This window comes from Tursiops truncatus, chromosome 7 (genome assembly GCF_011762595.2).
Source record: "Tursiops truncatus isolate mTurTru1 chromosome 7, mTurTru1.mat.Y, whole genome shotgun sequence".
Lineage (NCBI taxonomy): Eukaryota > Metazoa > Chordata > Mammalia > Artiodactyla > Delphinidae > Tursiops > Tursiops truncatus.
In genome coordinates this window covers 53,301,337-53,320,741 of record NC_047040.1, presented here as the reverse complement: position 1 = coordinate 53,320,741, position 19,405 = coordinate 53,301,337, and the positions used below count along the sequence as shown (strand labels likewise).

The window sequence follows — 19,405 nt, the reverse complement described above, 5'->3', positions numbered from 1 at the left end:
TATATTTTGGAAATTAAGCCCATTGTTTGCAACCCATTCTGTAGGTTATCTCTTCATTTTGTTTACTATTTCCTTTGCTGTGCAAAAGCATTTAAGTTTAATTAGGTCCCATTTGTTTATTTTTATTTCCATTACTCTAGGAGATGGATTCAAAACCATATTGCTGCGATTTATGTTGAATTTCACATTTGAATCTATAAACTCAGTAAAACAAATTCCTCTCTCTAATATGGATGGGCCTCATCCAGTCAGTTGCAGGCCTGAATAGGACAAAAGACTGGCCTTCCCCTGAATAAGAGGGAATTCCTCCTGCCTAACTGCCTTCGACATGGGCTATCAATTTTTTCCTGCCTTCCAACGTAAACTGAAACATCAGCTTTTCCTGGGTCTCAAGCCTGCCAGTCTTTAGACTGAAACTACACCATCAGCTCCCCTGGGTCTCTAGCTTTCTGACTGCAGATCTTAGGACTTGTCAGTCTCCATGATCGTATGAACCAATTCCTTTAATAAATATTCTTATTATATATGTATATATACACCACACACACACATATATATGTATGTATGTGTGTGTGTGTGTATGTGTGTGTATATATATATATATATACATATTGCTTCTGTTTCTCTGGAGAACTCTTACTGATACAGTTTGTTCTATGCTTCATTCTTTTAGCATTTCCTCTCTATTTGAAAAGCTTCCTTTAGCCAATCTTTAAAAGTAAACTGCTAATGATAAATTCCTTTGTATCTTACAAAACTTCATCTGCGTGTGAAGGATCCCTATTTAAGCTATTTAAGCTCTCTTTGCTTCCCCTCTGATTCTTCCTTCTGTAGCCCAGAGTGTTCTAAAATAGTTTTAGGTAAACTCTAAGAATCTTCCTGTTCTTCCATAAGGAACACACTAAATTCTAAATTTAGTGAAAGAACTACCAATGTTTGGGGGTCAATCACCTCTTATTCAGAAAAATGGCTCAAGTCTCAACCACCACCCTGTGGACACCACTCCTACCCTACCAACCCCAAAACCACAATAAGACTGACAGAGAGGAGGGGAAGTTCCCTCCGAAATGAAGTTCTTGGAAGGTTATGTCTACTACCATATCTTTTCTCCTTTGGGGAGGAGATGTGCTACTATTTTTCTCCCTGTATTAATCTGCTAGGGCTATTGTAACAAAGTACCACAAACTGGGTGGCTTAACAATAAAAATTTATCATCTCACAGTTCTGGAGGCTAGAAGTCCAAAATCAAGGTACTGTACAGTGGGTTCTTTCTGAGGGTTCTAAGGGAATGATCAGTTCCAGGGCTCTCTCCTCAGCTTGAAGACAATTATCTTCTCCCTGTGTTTTCACATCATCTTCCCTATGTGTGCATCTGTCTCTATGTCTAGATTTCCCCTTTTTATAAGGACACCAGTCATATTGGATTAGAGTCAACCCTAATGGCCTCATTTTAATTTAATTTCCTCTGTAAGACTCTATCTCCAAATAAGGTCACATTCTGAAGTACTGGGGATTAGGACTCTAATATATCTTTTTTGGGGGAAGGGGGGATAAGTCCCTAAAGCCAAGTGATGGGCAAAAAAGGGAGATAAGCATTTTGTTCCCTGATTAAGTACCTGCTTTGTCAGTTGACTTGCCAGCCTCCTCTGTGCTACCTGAGCAGGCAAGAGAAATGTGGAGAGAAGCCCCCTACCTCCACCTACTGCACCTCTACCTGCCTGGGCCCTAGTGGCTCTAGGTTTTCAAGAGAAATGTTAGTTGTCAGATGGATTCTGCACATGATCTCAAGCCCCAAGAGTTGGTACACAGATGAGAGAAGAGGAAGATGCAGCTAAATCTCAGGGACTCCCAATGTCTAAGGGACCATTTGAGGGGAGCTCTTCATCCATAAGGTCTGATAAGAGCATCTGTGACCCACAGAGACAACCAGAATAGTAATTGCCAACCAAGAATAGCATTACAACTTTGTCAAGGCTGTAAAGTGAGGACACCTCCACCCCTCCATCCCTCCATGGTTTCCCACCACCCGGGGAGAAGGGCAGGCAGAGGGAGGGGTGGCGGGAGAGCCGACTGTGCTCCACCTTCCACTCTAAATGTCAGTCCATCTAGCCAAATCTTAATTTGGCTATGAAATGGATGTTTTTATAAGTAGAACTGTCTTCTAAATTAAAGAGTCCCTCTGAATATACAAATGTGAAAAGTTATGGTCTGAGAAGGTGTTTAAGGGAGCTGCTACCCAGTAGGAAATAGATATTCGATTGATCAAAACTGAGGAAAGTGACTGGAAACAAATAAAACCATGTCAGGCTGACTCCTCATCGAGTTGAGACTCTAAACAGTAGATAATATGCACATGCACACATAACAGGACTAAGGTATATTCCACTCTAGTTCCTGCTGTTTCGCTTAGCATGATCCCACAGGCAGTTTTACCTTTCATTAGGTATTCTTCAGAAATACAATTTTTAATGACTATGGTTTCTATCATTCATCTTATAAATGTACTATAACGTATTTAACTTTTCTCCTATTGGACATTCAGGATACAGCTAATATTTTGGAATTATAAATCATGTCATAATCATCTTTGTACATACATCTATGTCCAATTTCTATTTCAAAGAGGGAACATTGTTATACCTACTTTTTCTTTCAGATGGGAGGAGTATGCTAACCAGTTTCAGAAGTTAAGTGACTTGCCTTCATCATATGTTAAACCCAAATCTTCTGAGAATGAATCACTGACTATATTATCAGCATATGAAGACTGTCCTTTGTGCCTAATATAAAACTTGAAAAGCTGTCTCATTTTCTTACCCATTTTCCTATATATTAATATATTGTGTTATACTAGTTGATAAGCTATGTTTTATTTATAGAATATATCCATAATATTCTGTGTATGTCTTAGCTAAATGTATTTTATATCAGCTAGCTAATTTCATTAGTATGGGAGAAAAATGGAGAAATTCATGAATTGCAGCTTTACATGTCTGTTTTCAAAACCCATCAGAGAAAGGTAGTTTGCCATGATAAAAACCATTTGTGACCACAACTATATTACAGCATATTGGTTTGAATTTAACCTGAGTTTATTGCATGGTTGGAACTCTGATCTGCCATTTCCATGCTGTATGAAGCTGTACAAATTTTATCTCTGTGCCTCTGTTCCTAATCTGTAAATTAGGAATAATCTTAGTACCTACCTCAGGGTTCATGAGAAGATTAAACAAGAAAATTCCTATAAAGCTCTTAGGACCAAAATATGTCCCATAGAAAATGTTCAGTTAATGTTAGCTACTAACATTACCTCTTTTAGAAACCACAGGTTAACCTCAATTTAAACATAGATATTTGGATTCTAACAAATGTAACTCAAACCTTTACTCAGGGCTATTTGCTCTCTGATTTAGATATAAGATAGTCATCAGTTTTTACTCTAACACCAACTATATTTTTAATACGTAAATACACATACATTAATGCATTTGTGAATAACAAATGAATATATGATGATAACAATTATCATCATAACAAGTAAATACAAAACAGAAAAGTTATCTTTCTCTATTGTAATAAGTGTGTATCTCATACCCTATAAGTTCCTTTAAGTTCTTTCACAGCATGGTAAGTACTGACTGAGGAAAATAATTTAATAAAATTAAATTATATACTGGGTAAAAAGTAAATAGGTTTAGCTTGAAAGAGAAAAATTATTAATTTACAGCAAACACATACAAGCCATTTTTACCGGAGCTTAATATGGATAATGGCATAACTTAACGAAATCAAAAACTGCGCAACAGCACCAAGTGAAATTCCAACAAAGGGCTGCACCGCGTCATCTCACTTCAAGTTGAAGGTTCATTACCAAAGCAAACACTTGCTAGAGAGGAATTTGGAGCTTTTCCTCATATTTAGGAGGAGGCTTCTCCTGGCCTCCCAAGTAAACCTGCGGAGGAGGCCTACTTTTTGTAGAAATCTTCACCATGGAAAACAGTACATTTCACATTTTTCTTTCGTTGTGTCACAACTAACAGACCAAAGGCCAGCAATATGAAGGAGGCAGCATTGCCCAAGGATAAGATACAGGGTTTGCAAGACTGTATTTGCAAGACTGTTTAGAATTCAGGGCAGATGCAAGAATGAATCTCCAAGCTTCTGCCTCTATCCAGCCCACAGGAAAGGGTGAGAGGCATGAGGCAGGGAAAGTGCTTGCGGTGGTGCTGGAGCTCAGAGGTAAGCCTTGCTGGTTTTGGCAACGGCTGTTCCTATTGTTAGAACACCACCGGCACGCTGAATATAACACGTCTAGCGCACAAGATTAATGCTCCTTTCCTGCATCATGGATGTTATAAATAAAACTGGAGCTTTTTATATACCACCTAATTGTACGCTACTCAACGGAAAGCAGAGCAAGAAAGCCAAAGAAAGCCTAATTCTGCAGAGAGGAGAAAAATATTGATATCACTGATCCATTTTAAACACATTTCAAAATATAATAAGGACTGTTCACAAACTATAGAGATACAGAACTATGTCAATGGGCTGATATACACATTTTATGTTTATATATATTTGTGTCTAGTATAATATATATTAAAACAATAAAAAAAGGTATCCTAAGAAGTAACAGACAGCTCTTGGATTTTACCTGTAGGGAAAAGAATATACATTGTGGTAGTAGTTTTAAGGGGAGACATAAGCCTTGCTCTAAATCCTTCATTTTCTAGAACAGAAGCACGTCTCCCAGCAGGAAATGGGCCCCCAGGCCCTCCCACCTACCTGTGCTGGTGTAAGTGCTGGGGCTGGCCAGTGGTGGCCCGGAGCCCTGGGCTGGGGGTGGAGGCTGTCCATCACTCAGCTGCTTGACTCGTTTGCGGTGAGATTTGCCATTGTAATGGACTTGGGCCTGGGCTGCAGAGTTTAGCTGGATGTTGCACACCTCACAGAAGGAGAACAGAATTTTCTTTTTCTCTTTACTCAGCTGGTCCTCAGGTCTGTCGTTCTTTATTCCCTTATCTTCAAAGCCCCGTAGAAAAGTTGCCATATTCATAATTCCATCTTCAGGGTAGTTGTCAGGGCTTAAGGAATACTTCATACCTAAAAAAAAAGTACAAATGCGTATGAAATATAGGCCTTCTTATTTTCTAGTATGATTATGATTAATTTCATGGTATGGTTTAAGTTAAAATCTCCTAGATACTCAGTGATCACGCTTGGAAAAAATTATCAAAAACACTTAACTGAGCAAATATGATCTTTGAGCATGTGTTTCCTCTGTCTGGAGCATTTTCCACTCTACCCTTGCCCCTCCTCCCATCACCTCTCAATTCTTTTGCCCTTTAAACTCCTGCTCACCCCTGAGATCTTAGCTGGAGCATTACCCTCTCGTGGAAACCTATCTGACCCTGGAGATAAGGCAGATCCCTGTTTACATGCTCACATCATGCTATGTGACCTCTCTTCAGAACACCTCTCACCATGTGCACGTCACATGTATTTGTACAATTAGTTGATTTATGTCTGTTTCCCCAATAGACTGTGAGCTCTGTGGGGGCAGTAACCTCATTTCTGGGTATCCTTTGGGCCTAGAACTGCAAATTTTACATAATAGGCATTCAAATATCTATTGAAGGAAGGAATAAAGGATGCTACGAATCCATACTATGAAAAAGGGTATGTGTAGACATCAAAGTATACATAATACACACACATCTGCACACCTGCCAACAGATACATGCCCTAACTTGGGGAGGAGGTGACTAACAAAGACGAAAACACATTATGTCTGCAACTTACATTGGGTTGTATTCCAAAAGCCTCTTTATAAGTCAGCCAGTGGGAATTTGAACATATTTTCTTACAGATGTAGTGAAACAAACTGTTTTTAGCTGTCCAGATTAGCCCATAAACATCAATTTAATCTCTGATGAGGTTGAAATGCAGAACATCTGAAACACAAAATAATAGAAACACAATATATGGTAATCTAGTAATTGAAATAGAAAAAGAGTAAAACAGACTAAGATAAAATTTTGTTTACTTTTAAGTGCTGATTTTCATTTAGTTAGATAAGGGTATAGTGATAAATTATAGCCTAAGTAAAGATTTTAAAGGAGCCTTTTCAGTACCTGAAGAATCTTGGGTAATAAAGATGGCCTTGGCTTTTTATTTTGCTCAGTTCCACTTTAACATATATAATTTTTTCATTTTAGTTAATACCAATGTTACTAGCATTTTTATACTTATCAGTGTGATTATTACAATGTTTTCAGTTCTCAACTCGAATAAAGAAAAAGATACTCTCACAGAAGAAAAAGGAGAACAATATTCAGAGAACAACTGGGCAAAAGCTAAGAGAAAAGGGGTATGCATGAAAAAGATCTGGCTGAGGTGGACAGTACTGTGCCATGAGGGATGAAGAGTTCAGATAAAGAAAGGATCCTTGCTTGTGATGGATTCTGCCTGGGGGAAAAACTCAAAGATACTGGCTTTGAGCAGTTCTGTTGATCCAAGTTGGCTTGGAGCTCTATGGAAGGGAAGGAGAAACTAAAGACTAATCCATATCTGGAGAGTTCACCAGTTGAATGTCTAAAATTCAGAAAATAAGTTATAGTACAGAGTATGATCATAAAGATATTGATTCTATGTATATGGTATGCCAAGAACTCATTTACACCCACACACTCTATTGCAAAGTGTCATTATGCACTATACCATAGGCTAAATAATCACCTTCAGAGCATTGTTAAAATAGTACTAATTTTGATATGTTAAACCTATTTGTTCCATAAATACTTTACCCTGATGCCACCAATTTAAAAACTCAATTCCACAAAATTTTCCGAATGAATTTATTCCTTTCACCTCTCCACAAAGGCCATTTTCTTCATTAAAATCTATTCAGACTACACATAAATCAGGTTTAAGCAATTCCTAGAGCTGAGTTGCAGAAAATAATTCTGTTATAATTGAAATGTGATTTGAACTGCACATATATCAATATTTTGGCTGTAGTCCCTAAATCCAAATTACTACAGTGTCACAAAGCCATTTTTCTCATAAAACTTTAGAAAATATCAGTGCCATATAAAAGTTATGTTCAAACATATTACTTTGTGCACTCTCTTAAAATATTAAAATTTATGATAAGAATTACTGAACTAAATAATAAAAAAAGAGATAAAGGATTTGGAAAATAAACTCGTCATTAATATATTAGCCTTGTTTATAAAACTAATCCATTGTAAAACATAAGGAAAACCAGTAACTAATTTTTGACCTTGCATCATCTCACTGAATCACTGAAATCTAACTGTTATATTTCAACTCAAGCAACCAAAATCCTTGACTTAACTGAGTAATGATGACACTTCCATCTGAAAATTTAGCTTCTTTGGAGGTAGGTGGACTTGCCCATGTTGCTAATTAACACATGGCATTTCACAGAAACAGGACATACATCATAATGCTTCCTTTTAAGTTTGAAATCTAAAAAATGACTTCTTTGTATTATCTTATAAAAGATTGGGCTTCCCTGGTGGTGCAGTGGTTGAGAATCTGCCTGCTAATGCAGGGGACACAGGTTCGAGCCCTGGTCTGGGAGGATCCCACATGCCACGGAGCAACTAGGCCCGTGAGCCACAACTACTGAGCCTGCGTGTCTGGAACCTGTGCTCCGCAATGAGAGAGGCCGCGATAGTGAGAGGCCCGCGCACCGCGATGAAGAGTGGCCCCCGCTTGCCACAACTAGAGAAAGCCCTCGCGCAGAAACGAAGACCCAACACAGCAAAAATAAATTAATTAATTAATAGACTCCTACCCCCAACATCTAAAAAAAAAGATAAAGCCAGCTTACCTGTGCCTTTCTGATTGCCATTTGTCCTAGAAATAAATTGTGCTTTAGATTTACTTAAATATATATATATTTAGTAGTAAGAAAGAAACCTTTAAAATGAAATGAATGGCTGTTCTAGAATTCTGCTGTAACCTCTGCAGAATACCAGCACCCTTCATAACTTTTGTCCCTATTTTACTTTCTCCCAGAGTTATTCTCACAGATGATCCCCCAAACATCCAACACCATGCTCATGGGCCACTCTATGGAGAATGCAATGCCTGGGAGTGGGGTGTGCATTCTGTCCCTCAAGTCCCAATTTATTAGTCCTAGTGCTGGTTTCACCACACTTCCTCCCTCTTAGGAGAAAAGTAAGTTCAGCTCCTGTTAGCAGCCACTTGCAACCAGAATATATTTAGTCCCAGAGGTCTTGGGTAAAGGACCTAGAGGTGGTAGAGAAGCAAGATATCAGAGTCTCAACATCCAATTTTGACCTCAGATGATATAATTTCTAGGCTAATAATATGCATGGTGATGATAACATTTATAATGTCAATTTTCTGGCTAAGGGGAAGGTAACAGTGAGTTTAAGTGGAAGAAGAGAAAAATCTCACTTTCTATTTTAAAGTGTTTTTATCAGACTATCTCAAATTACATGTTTCACTTGCATAGGGCAGAAGGACCTTCAGAGGTATCCAATTTTAAACAGAGAAGTGGGCAGCACTCTTCCATGATAGCCATGCAGGCTTATCTGAAGGTAAGAGAAGTTCAGACAACCAGACCAAGTATCCTATGTCCTTTTTGTATTATTTTATCAGGTTAGATGGCCACGCATTTAACATCCATGAGAAAATAAGATATTTTGCTACAGGTCAAGGAATAAGAAAGTTGTCCCTTGAGTTGCTGCTTTGGGGGAAAAGACATGATAGGATAGTCAATGACTATCTAAAAGAGTGATTTTCTTAAAAAATATTTATTTATTTTGGCTGTGCCAGGTCTTAGTTGTGGCGTGCGGCATCCCCGTGGCATGCAGGATCTTTAGTTGTGGCATGTGGGATCTTTTAGTTGCAGTACGCAGACTTATTAGTTGCAGCGTGCGGACTCCTTAGGTGCAGTATGCAGACTTTTAGTTGCAGCATGTGAACTCTTGCTTGCAGCATGCATGTGGGATCTAGTTCCCTGTCCAGAGATCGGACCCAGGCCCCCTGCATTGGGAACGCAGAGCCTTACCCACTGGACCACCAGGGAAGTCCCTAAAGGAGTGATTTTTAAATGACCAGGATGCAACACGTCAGGAAATTTTATACATAACAACTTTCTCTAAAACTGGCCCTGACTGCACAGTTATCCAATTGTCTTTTATAATAATTTAAATAAAAGGCAGCTGATTCAGAGGTAGAGACTGGAAGCCACAGGAAGAATGTGAGCACATCTTACCTTAGAAAGAAGAACGGTCTGGGATCCCTGAAGCTCAAACTGCACTATACTGTTTCAGCCCCATACTTGGGGTCATTTCAGTTTAATAAATTCATCTTTGGGAAAAGTACTGTTCTTGTCATGAATTATTTTAGGGAAAGACCACACCTCTGTGGATGGGTGTAGGATTACCACAAAAGGAAAATATTGTTCCACTGTGAGTCTTACCACAAGATTGATGGGGGCAGGAAGTAGACAAAGAGGCATGAACCTGTGACTGCCTCTGGGCCTGGGGGACAGGGGACCTGTATGCAGGTATGAGAGACTTGTTCCAGGCATTCCCTTCGTGGGGAGGTAAACTGATCCCTGGAACAGAGACAGGCCTGAGTCTGGGCAAAGAAGGCTGAACAATAGAGAATGCCTATGGAGGCCTTTGGTCTGTGACCTCCAAGAACCTCTATATCCAGGAACAACTGTGAAGTTCTCTACCTGTATTTCCTTTTCCTTTTTTTTTAAATCCTGAAGCCATCAGTGAAATCATGCAAACATCACAGTTGATCTTCCTGTTTGGAGGAATAGTGTGAGAGTCTGGAATGGCACCTGGGGTTAAAGCCATCCATGGGAGAGCAGCAGCAAGGGACTTAAGGATGTCAGTGGCTGGCAAGAGAATGATGCAGTGGTCTAGAACCAGGCAGCTGGTTAAGATGTTAATTAACAACTGGCTTGGGATATCTCAGGGATTCAAAACAGCATACAAGAAAGGCAAGCTGGTAAAATAATGGAATTCTTATATCAAGTAGAGATTTGAACTATTTTGAATTAGCTAATGTAAAGGGTAAATAGGCTGGGGCATTTGAGCTACCTAAAGGTAAATAAAACAAGATAATTTTATTCTCATTCATTACTGTAGATCCTAAGCCAACTATACGCCTAGCACTTAGAAGATGCTCCATAAACCTTTGGTAAAATGAAATAGTTGTTATAATTAATTCAACTGAAGTACGGCTGCAGCCAAAAACTGCTAGTTAAATTGGTCTTGGCCTTCAGAAGACCCAATAATTGTATGTCTATGTAGATCAATGTCTTTTCTGGCACCCTTGATCTTCTGAGTGGTCCAAGTTAGCATTATATACAAATAGCATGACAATGTCAATAATGAGAACAAGGAATGTATTTTATTCTTAGTGTCAGAATATCAATTCCAAATATACATATTCACATTTCAGAGGAAACCAGAATTGAAAATATCCTTCTATGCCTAGTACACTGAGATTCTATCAGAAGTAAAAATGCAGGTTTCTTATTGCAAGAATAAAATGTTGCAATAATTAATGTTAATTATGAAACTGTTAATTTTATATAAAGAACAATTATTAAAATTTTTTTCAGTCACTTAAATAAAGAAATTGATTGACAACTAAATCAAGCACTAGCTCTGTTAACTATAGAGAGAATATATACTTATTTTGAGGTACAAATGTTTATAATCAGATAAATAATAAGTCAAATAATGATAGAAATTAGATTATATCATAATTCTAATCTTTGTAGAATTATGTGGTGTAGTTGCTTTCATGATATCAAACTAATTAACCTTTAAGCACTATATTTAGTTTTTATTTGTTTAATTCCATTAAGGCATGAACCATTTTGGGAAAAATTCTACCTGGGAATTTTTCTCATCTTCTGAGGATGAAGCAAAAGCAAAAGGCCAGCTTTGTTACCTTAAAATTACTACCTCGGACTTCCCTGGTGGCACAGTGGTTAAAAATCCGCCTGCCAATGCAGGAGACATGGGTTCGAGCCCTGGTCGGAGAAGATCCCACGTGCTGTGGAGCAATTAAGTCCGTGCACCACAACTACTGAGCCTGCGCTCTAGAGCTCGCAAGCCACAACTATTGAGCCTGCATGCCAACATCCCGTGCTCTGCAGCAAGAGAAGCCACTGCAATGGGAAGCCTGCGCACCACGACGAAGAACAGCCACCGCTCATCACAACTAGAGAAAACCTATGCACAGCAACGAAGACCCAACACAGCCAAAAATAAAATATTAATAAATAAATAGATTTAAAAAAAGAAGTGAACAGAAAAGCAAAAAAATAAATAAATAAATAAATTACTACCTCAAGGAGATAATAATTAAATAATACCTAAACTCATAATATGATACAATTTTCTGTTTCCATATCTCAAAAGTCATTCTGAATGATGGTACTGGGCCTTAGCCTAAGGCAAATACAGATTTTAACACTTGGTTTTTGGTGATGCAGCGAAAGGTATATATGGTACACCTTGAGCCCTAGAGAGAGAAATGCTTACTGACTTGGCTATACAGTCTTTATAACAAGGAAGCCTAGATTCCATTCACCCTCTGCCTGGCCTGAGACAGCAGCAGAACACAGGAGAGGGAACTTCAAATCATGAACACTTGGGCAAAGGCAGATGTTGCAGTCCCATTCCTCCCACGGCATTGCCAGGGTAGGTGTGCAAGCTTGAACACATTCCTGAGCAGGTCCTGGAGCCCCTCCAGAAGCTCAACAGCTGAATCTGTGTGTGAAGCTGGAAGGAGCTGTCCTGGCTCCTTGAGATGACTGCCAACGCACCTTCCAGGCATGGAAGGGAACCCAAGCAATTCAAGAGATGGCTCCACACGAGTCAGATCTGTTGATCAAGGAAGTAACATCCTCAATTCAATGAACTCTCAGGTCATCTTAAAAAGCTTACAAACACGAATGGTATTTTCTGGCTTTTGCCACGTGAGAAAATATAGGGTAAAACTAAAGAGACCACGTTACACACTGTAGCTTTATTTCTAGTCATAATCTCTATATATACCATCTGGACACAGTTTTACATTTATTGCATTTTTCATTCATTTAAAAGTAAGTTATATCATTCTAGAAATTTTGGAAAATACAAGGAGCAGAAAAAGATGGGGGAAAGTCCTCCACGTTCCTATCATTCAAGGTAACCATGTTTTGTTGTTTATTTCTAGTCTTTTTAAATGCACATACTGTTTTCAAAGAACTTTGGTTAGACAACAGACATTTGCTAAGAGTTCAAATGTATATTAGAAGCTGAGCTCTTAGACTGATTATATTTACCTACAAATTGATTAATGAGAAGTCAATTTTTCCACCTCTGGTATGGATCAAGTGTAACTGTAGCAAGAGTTCTAAGAGAAACAGTGCTATGAACATCATTCATATGGGGCTGCCCTGGTCCATGCAGTCTGAGAGAAGGTGATGTTTGAACTAAGAACTAAAGGATGAATAGGAGTAAATGGAAGAACATTCCAGGTAAAGGAGATTGCATGTGCAAAGGTCCAGAAGCAGGAGGAAAGATGGCAGGTGGGACAAACTGAAAGCAGCCCAGTGCATCTAGAGCAGAAAGAGCAAGGTGGAATGAAACATAAAATAAGGCTGGAGAGCTAAGCTGGGGCCAGGTAACGAAGGTCCTTGCACACCAAGCTGAGGTGTTGGTCTAGGGAAGGTGCAGAAGTATTTTAAACTAGAAGACTGGTACAAACAGATTTGACTTGTGAAAAGATTACTTGGCCTTCAGAGTAGATGAAAGATGTGGTGTAGAGTGGGGAGGTGGCCACATGAATATGGACAAATTCAGAAACTATTATAGTTACCCAAGCAAGAGAAAACGGTTGATGGGCCCGGATGGTGATGATGACCCCAGAGCGAAAAAGTGACTAGATTCAAAAACGTTGACAAAAAAAAAAAAAATCAACAGGACTTGGTGATGGATTAAATGAGCCTGCTGGGATATTCCCTGGGGATGGAGGCTGATGGTCACCATGTTCCTGTTTCCTCTGCCTTGCTAAAGCCAGCAAATGCCATCTTTTTTTTTTCTTTTTATTTCCCTTTTCTCTTTTCCTTCTTTTTTTCTTTTTCTCTTTTCTTTTTCTTGCTCTTCTTTTTTCCCTTTTTTCAGTCAGTGCCATCTTCACAGTCCCCCTCGGCCTAGTTCCAGTCAGTGGGTACCATCTTTGAGCTCTCCTTCCTAAGCACCAGTATCTCCCAGGGGAGAGCTTCTACACACATCTGGTGACCAAGTTTTTATGTCTGGTGACCTAGTTTTGCAGCTGCCACCCAAGGGCCTCCCCTTGATCTCCTGGCTCTGGTGGCCAAGGGAGGCCTTGCGTTCCTAGGTCCTATGGGTCTCTAACAATCAGAGAGACAGTTCTTGGCAGACAACCCCTACCAGGGTACTGCACAAAAGGCAGACAGAAACACACTCCCCAGTCTTTCTGAGAAACAGGCCTATTTACTTGCAGGAGCTTTGGCCTGAGGGGCAGGCTTCTGGTTTGGCACACTTATAGAAGCCTAAGAAGGGGCTCTCGGAGAACAGAGACTGGTGCATGTAATCTCCCTCAGCCTCGCCCCAGCTCACTGGTATTGTACAGAAAGGAGTTTGTACCCTTCTCTGGTGCCCTGGTTATTGTGGCTACTGTTAGGGATCTCGTTTACGTTGCCTGGCCCTGATGGCCAGCAGGGTTTATACATGTGGGTCCCCCAGGACTGTAATGAATGGAGAAAGAGTTCTTAAACAGCTACCACCCCCAGGGCACAGCAAGAGGCAATAGATCCAGGAGCTCATACTCTCTGAAAAGAAGCCTATTAGCTTGTCATCATAGCTGCATCCTGAGGGGTAGTCTTCTAATTAAACATACATCTAAGGGCTGACTATAAGTAAACCCTTCCTGAGACCCTGGAGGGCAGGGACTAACTTTGCACTCTCCCTCTGCTGTGCTCCAGAGCACCAGCATCTCTCAAGGGAGCTCTTATATGCATCTGGTACCCCAGTTTTTACATCTGATGCCCTGGTTTATACAAATGCCACTCAAGGGATATCCCTCGATCACCTGATTCTGGTGGTCAGGGAAGCTTGTGCCCCTGGGTCGCACTGGACTATAACAATTGGAGAGACTATTGGTAGTTCTTGGCAGGGTACCACTCCCAGGGCACCACACTGACAACAGACTGAAACACATGACTAGCCTTTCTATAAAAGAGGCCTACCTGTTAGTCCTGGAACTTCAGCCTTACAGACAGGCAGCAGGTTTGGCACACATCTAGAGGCTACAGAGGTGGTCTCAGGGAATGTAGGCCAGGAGACACCATCTTTGTGCACTCCCTCTGGCTTGCTACAGTTCACCAGTATCTCCCAGAAAGGAGTTTATACACTCATCTGGAGACCTGATTTTTGCAACTGCTGCCCAGAGGACACTTCCACATCACCTGGCTCTGGGGTCATCAGGGCTTACACTTGTGGTACCACAGGACCGTATATACAGGCATACCTTGGAGATATTGCAGGTTTGATTCCAGACCACCATAATAAAGCGAATATTACAATAGTAACATCAAATGTCACTGATCACAGATCACCATAACAAATATAATACTAATGAAAAAGTTTGAAATACTATGAGAACTACCAAAATGTGAAACAGAGACACAAAACGAGCAAATGCTGTTGGGAAAATGATGCCAATAGTCTTGCTTGATGCAGGGTTGCCGCAAACCTTCAACTTGTATGAAACTCAGTACCTATGAGACACAATAAAGCAGAGTGCAATAAAATGAGGTATGCCTGTATTTGCATTCTTTAAAAGCTGTTGCCTGAGGATCTGGCTTCCAATCAGCCTGAATCAAGGTGCTGACTGAGATCCTCGCCTTTGGGACCCTGACTGGTCTTAGCACATCCTCAACTACTACGAGCAATTAAAAATAAAATAGGCCACTTGGATAATCACAAAATTTGAGAGACAACAAATACCTACGACATGGTTGAACAAGAAAGTTCAACCCTTAAAATTGGGAGAAGTGGCTGTTTCATCCAAGGCATAGGAACCAACACAGACAGTCAAGTAAAATAAAGAAACAGAGGAATATGTTCCAAAGGAAGAACAAGATAAACCTCAGGAAAAAAAAAAACTAATGAAAGAGAGATAAGTAATTTTTCTGATCAAGAATTCGAAGTATATATGCCACTCTCTCACTTCATCCCAGGTAATACACTACCAAATGTAAAATAGATAGCTAGTGGGAAGCAGCCACATAGCACAGGGAGATCAGCTCGGTGCTTTGTGACCACCTAGAGGGGTGGGAAAGGGAGGGTGGGAGGGAGACACAAGAAGGAGGAGATACGGGGATATATGTATATGTATAGCTGATTCACTTTGTTATAAAGCAGAAACTAACACACCATTGTAAAGCAATTATACTCCAATAAAGATGTTAAAAAAAAAAAGAATTCAAAGTAATGATCATAAAAAGGCTCATTGAATGAACACACTGAGAACTTCAACAAAGAAACAGAAAATATAAGGGAGTTCCAAACGGAAGTCACAGAACTAAAGAACACAATAACTAAACTGAAAAACACACTAGAGGGGCTCAACAGCAGACCAGATAAAGCAGAAGAAAAGATCAGAGAACTCGAAGACAGGGCAGAGACACCCACCCAATTAGAGCAGCAAAAAGAAAAGAGAATGAAAAAAGTTAAGACAGCTTAAGGGACTTATGGGACAACATCAAGTGGACTAGTGAGAGAGAAAGGGGCAGAAAACTTATTTGAAGAAATAATGGCTGAAAACTTCCCTACCTGGGGGAAGAAACAGACATCCAGATTCAGGAAGCCCAGAGATTCCAAATAATATGAAGCCAAAGAAACATACACCAAGATATATTATAATTAAAATGTCAAAAGTTAAAGACAAGGAGAGATTCTTAAAAGCAGCAAGAGAAAAACAACTTGTTACGTACAAGAGAACCCCCATAAGATTACCAGCAGATTTTTCAGCAGAAACTTACAGGCCAGAGGGGAGTGGCATGATATATTCAAAGTGTCAAAAGAAAAAAATTTCCAACCAAGCGTATTCTACCTGGCAAAGTTATCTTTCAGAATTAAAGGAGAGATAAAGAATTTTCCAGACAAGCAAAAGCTAAAAGGAGTTATCACCACCAAACCGGCCTTACAAGAAATGCCAAAAAGACTTCTTTAAGCTGAAAAAACAAAAGGGTGCTAATAAGTAGCAAGAAAACATATGAAAGTATAAATCTCACTAGTAATGGTTAATATATAGTAAAAGTAGTGAATTAATCACTTACAAAGCTAGTATGAAGGTTAAAAGACAAAAGTAGTAAAAAAAATTATAAATACAATAATTAGTTAAGGGATACACAAGATAAAAAAATGTAAAACAAAAACATAAAATGTGGTGGGGAGAGTAAAACTGTAGGGCTTTAGAATGCATTCAAACTTAACTTGTTAATAACTTCAAATAGACTGTTAAAAATATAAGTTGTTATATGAAAGCCTCATGGTAACCACCAAGCAAAAACCTACAGTAGATACACAAAAGATAATGAGAAAGGAATCTTAGCATACCAAGAAAGAAAGTCACCAAACCTCAAAGGAGAGAGCAAGAGAAGAAAAATGGAACAGAGGACTAAAAAACAGCCAGAAAACAATTAACAAAATGGCAGTAAGTGCATACCTATCAATAGTTACTTTAAAGGTAAGTGGACTAAATGCTCCAACCCAAAGAGACAGAGTGGCTAAGTGGATTAAAAAAAAAAAAAGAAATGATCCATCTACCTGCTGCCTACAAGAGACTCACTTCAGATGTAAGGATATACACAGATTGGAAGTGCAGGCATGGAAGGAAAGATATTCCATGCAAATAGAAATCAAGAAATCTGGGGTAGCTATACCTATATCAGACAAAATAAACTTTAAGACAAAGACAAAGATAAGAGACAAAGAAGGTCATTTATACTGATAAAAGGGTCAATCCAACAGAAGATATAACATTTGTAAATATTTATGCACCAGGATAGAAGCACCTAAATATATAAAGCAAATATTAACAGACCAAAAGAAAGAAATAGACAGCAATACAATAATAGTAAGGGACTTTAATACCCCACCTACATCAATGGATATATCATCCAGACAGAAAATCAGTAAGAAAATATAAGTTTTAAATGACATGGTAGATCAGATAGATTTAACAGATATATACAGAAAATTCCATCCAAAAGCAACAGAATACACATTCTTCTCAACTGCACATGAATCACCAGGATAGATAAGTCAGGCCACAAAACAAGACTTAACAAATTTGAGAAGACTGAAATTGTATCAAGCATCTTTTCCAACCAAAAGATTGTAAAACTAGAAATAAACTACATGAAGATAAGTGGAAAATTCACAAATATGTGGAGATTAAACAACATGCTACTGAACAACCAATAGGATAATGAAGAAATCAAAAGCAAAATTTAAAAAATACCATGAGATAAACAAAAATGGAAATACAACAGACCAAAATTAATGGGATGCAGCAAAAGTAGTTCTAAGATGGACGTTCATAGTGATAAATGCCTACCTCAAGAAACAAGAAAAAATCTCAAATAAACAACCTAACTCCATGCCTCAAGGAACCAGAAAAAGAAGAAAAAATGAAGCCCAAAAATACTACAGGGAAAGAGCAGAAATAAATATAAGAGACTAAGAAGACAACAGAAAAGATCAATGAAACCAGAGCTGGTTCTTTGAAAAGGTAAATAAAATTGACAAAACTTTAACTATACTCACCAAGAAAAAAAAGAGAGGGAACACAGACAAAACCAAAAAAGGAAGAGGAGATGTTACAACCAATACCACAGAAATATAAAGAATCATAAGAGACTACTATAAACAATTATATGCCAAGAAACTAGATAACCTAGAATAAATGGATAAATTCCCAGAAACATACAACCTTACAAGACTGAATCATGAAGAAATAGAAAATCTGAACAGACTGATTACTCTTAAAAAGATCAAATCAGTAATTTTAAAATTCTCTACAAACAAAAGTCCAGGGCCATATGGCTTCAACTAATGAATTCACTCATTCAAAGAAGAATTAAAATCAATCCTTCTCAAACTCTGATAGAAAACAGAAGAGAAGGAAATACTTCCAAACTCATCTTATGAGGCCAGCATTACCCTGACACCAAAACCAGACAAAGACACTATAAAAAATGAAAATTATAGGCCAATATCCCTGATTATGATAGATGCAGAAATCCTCAACAAACTAATAGCAAACCGAATTCAACAATACATTCAAAGGATCATACACCATGATAAAACTGGGATTTATTCCAGAGATGTAAGTATGGTTCCACATCTGCGAATAAATCAACGTGATACACCATATTAACAAAATGAAGGATGATAAAAATAATATATTGAATAATTATTTCAGTAGACACAGGAAAAGCATTTGACAAAACTGAACATACATTTATGATAAAAACTCTCAACAAAGTAGGCATAGAGGGAACATACAACAACATAATAAAGGCCATATATGACAAGTTCACAGCTCACATCATATTCAATGGTGAAAAGCTGAAAGCTTTTCCTCTAAGATCAGGAACAAAAGAAAGATGCCCACTTTCACCACTTTTAGTCAACACAGTATTGGAAGTGCTAGCCAGAGCAATTAGGAAAGAAAAAGATAAAAAAGGAGTCCAAATTGGAAACAAAAAAGTAAAACCATCTATTTGCAGATGACATGATACTATATATAGGAAATCCTAAAGAATCTAAAAAGAATTGTTAGAATAAATAAATTTGGTAAAGTTGCAGGATACAAAATCAACATACAGAAATCTGTGCATTTCTCTACCCTAGTAGCAAACTATCAGAAAGAAATTAAGAAAACAATCTCATTTACAATTGTATCAAAAGGAATAAAATACCTAAGGATAAATTTAACCAAAAAGGTGAAAGACCTGTCTTCTGAAAATTGTATGACATTGATGAAAGAAATTTCATCAATATAGTGAAGGCACACATAATTAGAAAGATATTGCATGCTCATGGATTAAAAGAATTAATATTGTTAAAATTGTCCATACTACCCAAAGCAATCTATAGATTCAATGAAATCCCTATCAAAATGCCAATGATATTTTTCACAGAAATAGAACAAACCATTCTACAGTTTGTATGGAACCACAAAAGATCCCAAAGAGCCAAAGTAATCTTGAGAAGAAGAATACAGCTGGAACATCACACTGCCTGATTTCAAATTATACTACAGAGCTATAGTAATCAAAAGAGAATTGTAC

The 19,405-nt window shown here is 38.4% G+C and overlaps 1 protein-coding gene across 1 annotated transcript in view; it reads right to left on the bottom strand.

Moving 5' to 3' along the window:
• Window positions 1–5,926, bottom strand: part of ZNF385B (zinc finger protein 385B) — a 311,937-nt gene extending 306,011 nt beyond the window's left edge. Inside the window, exons 1-2 of the mRNA XM_033860403.2 lie at window positions 5,803–5,926; window positions 4,786–5,103 (exon numbers count right to left, since the gene is read on the bottom strand). Coding sequence (XP_033716294.1) covers window positions 4,786–5,101 — 316 coding nt within the window. The 5' untranslated portion in view covers window positions 5,102–5,103; window positions 5,803–5,926. The remainder of the gene's footprint in view (window positions 1–4,785; window positions 5,104–5,802) is intronic.
• Window positions 5,927–19,405: the final 13,479 nt, after the last annotated feature.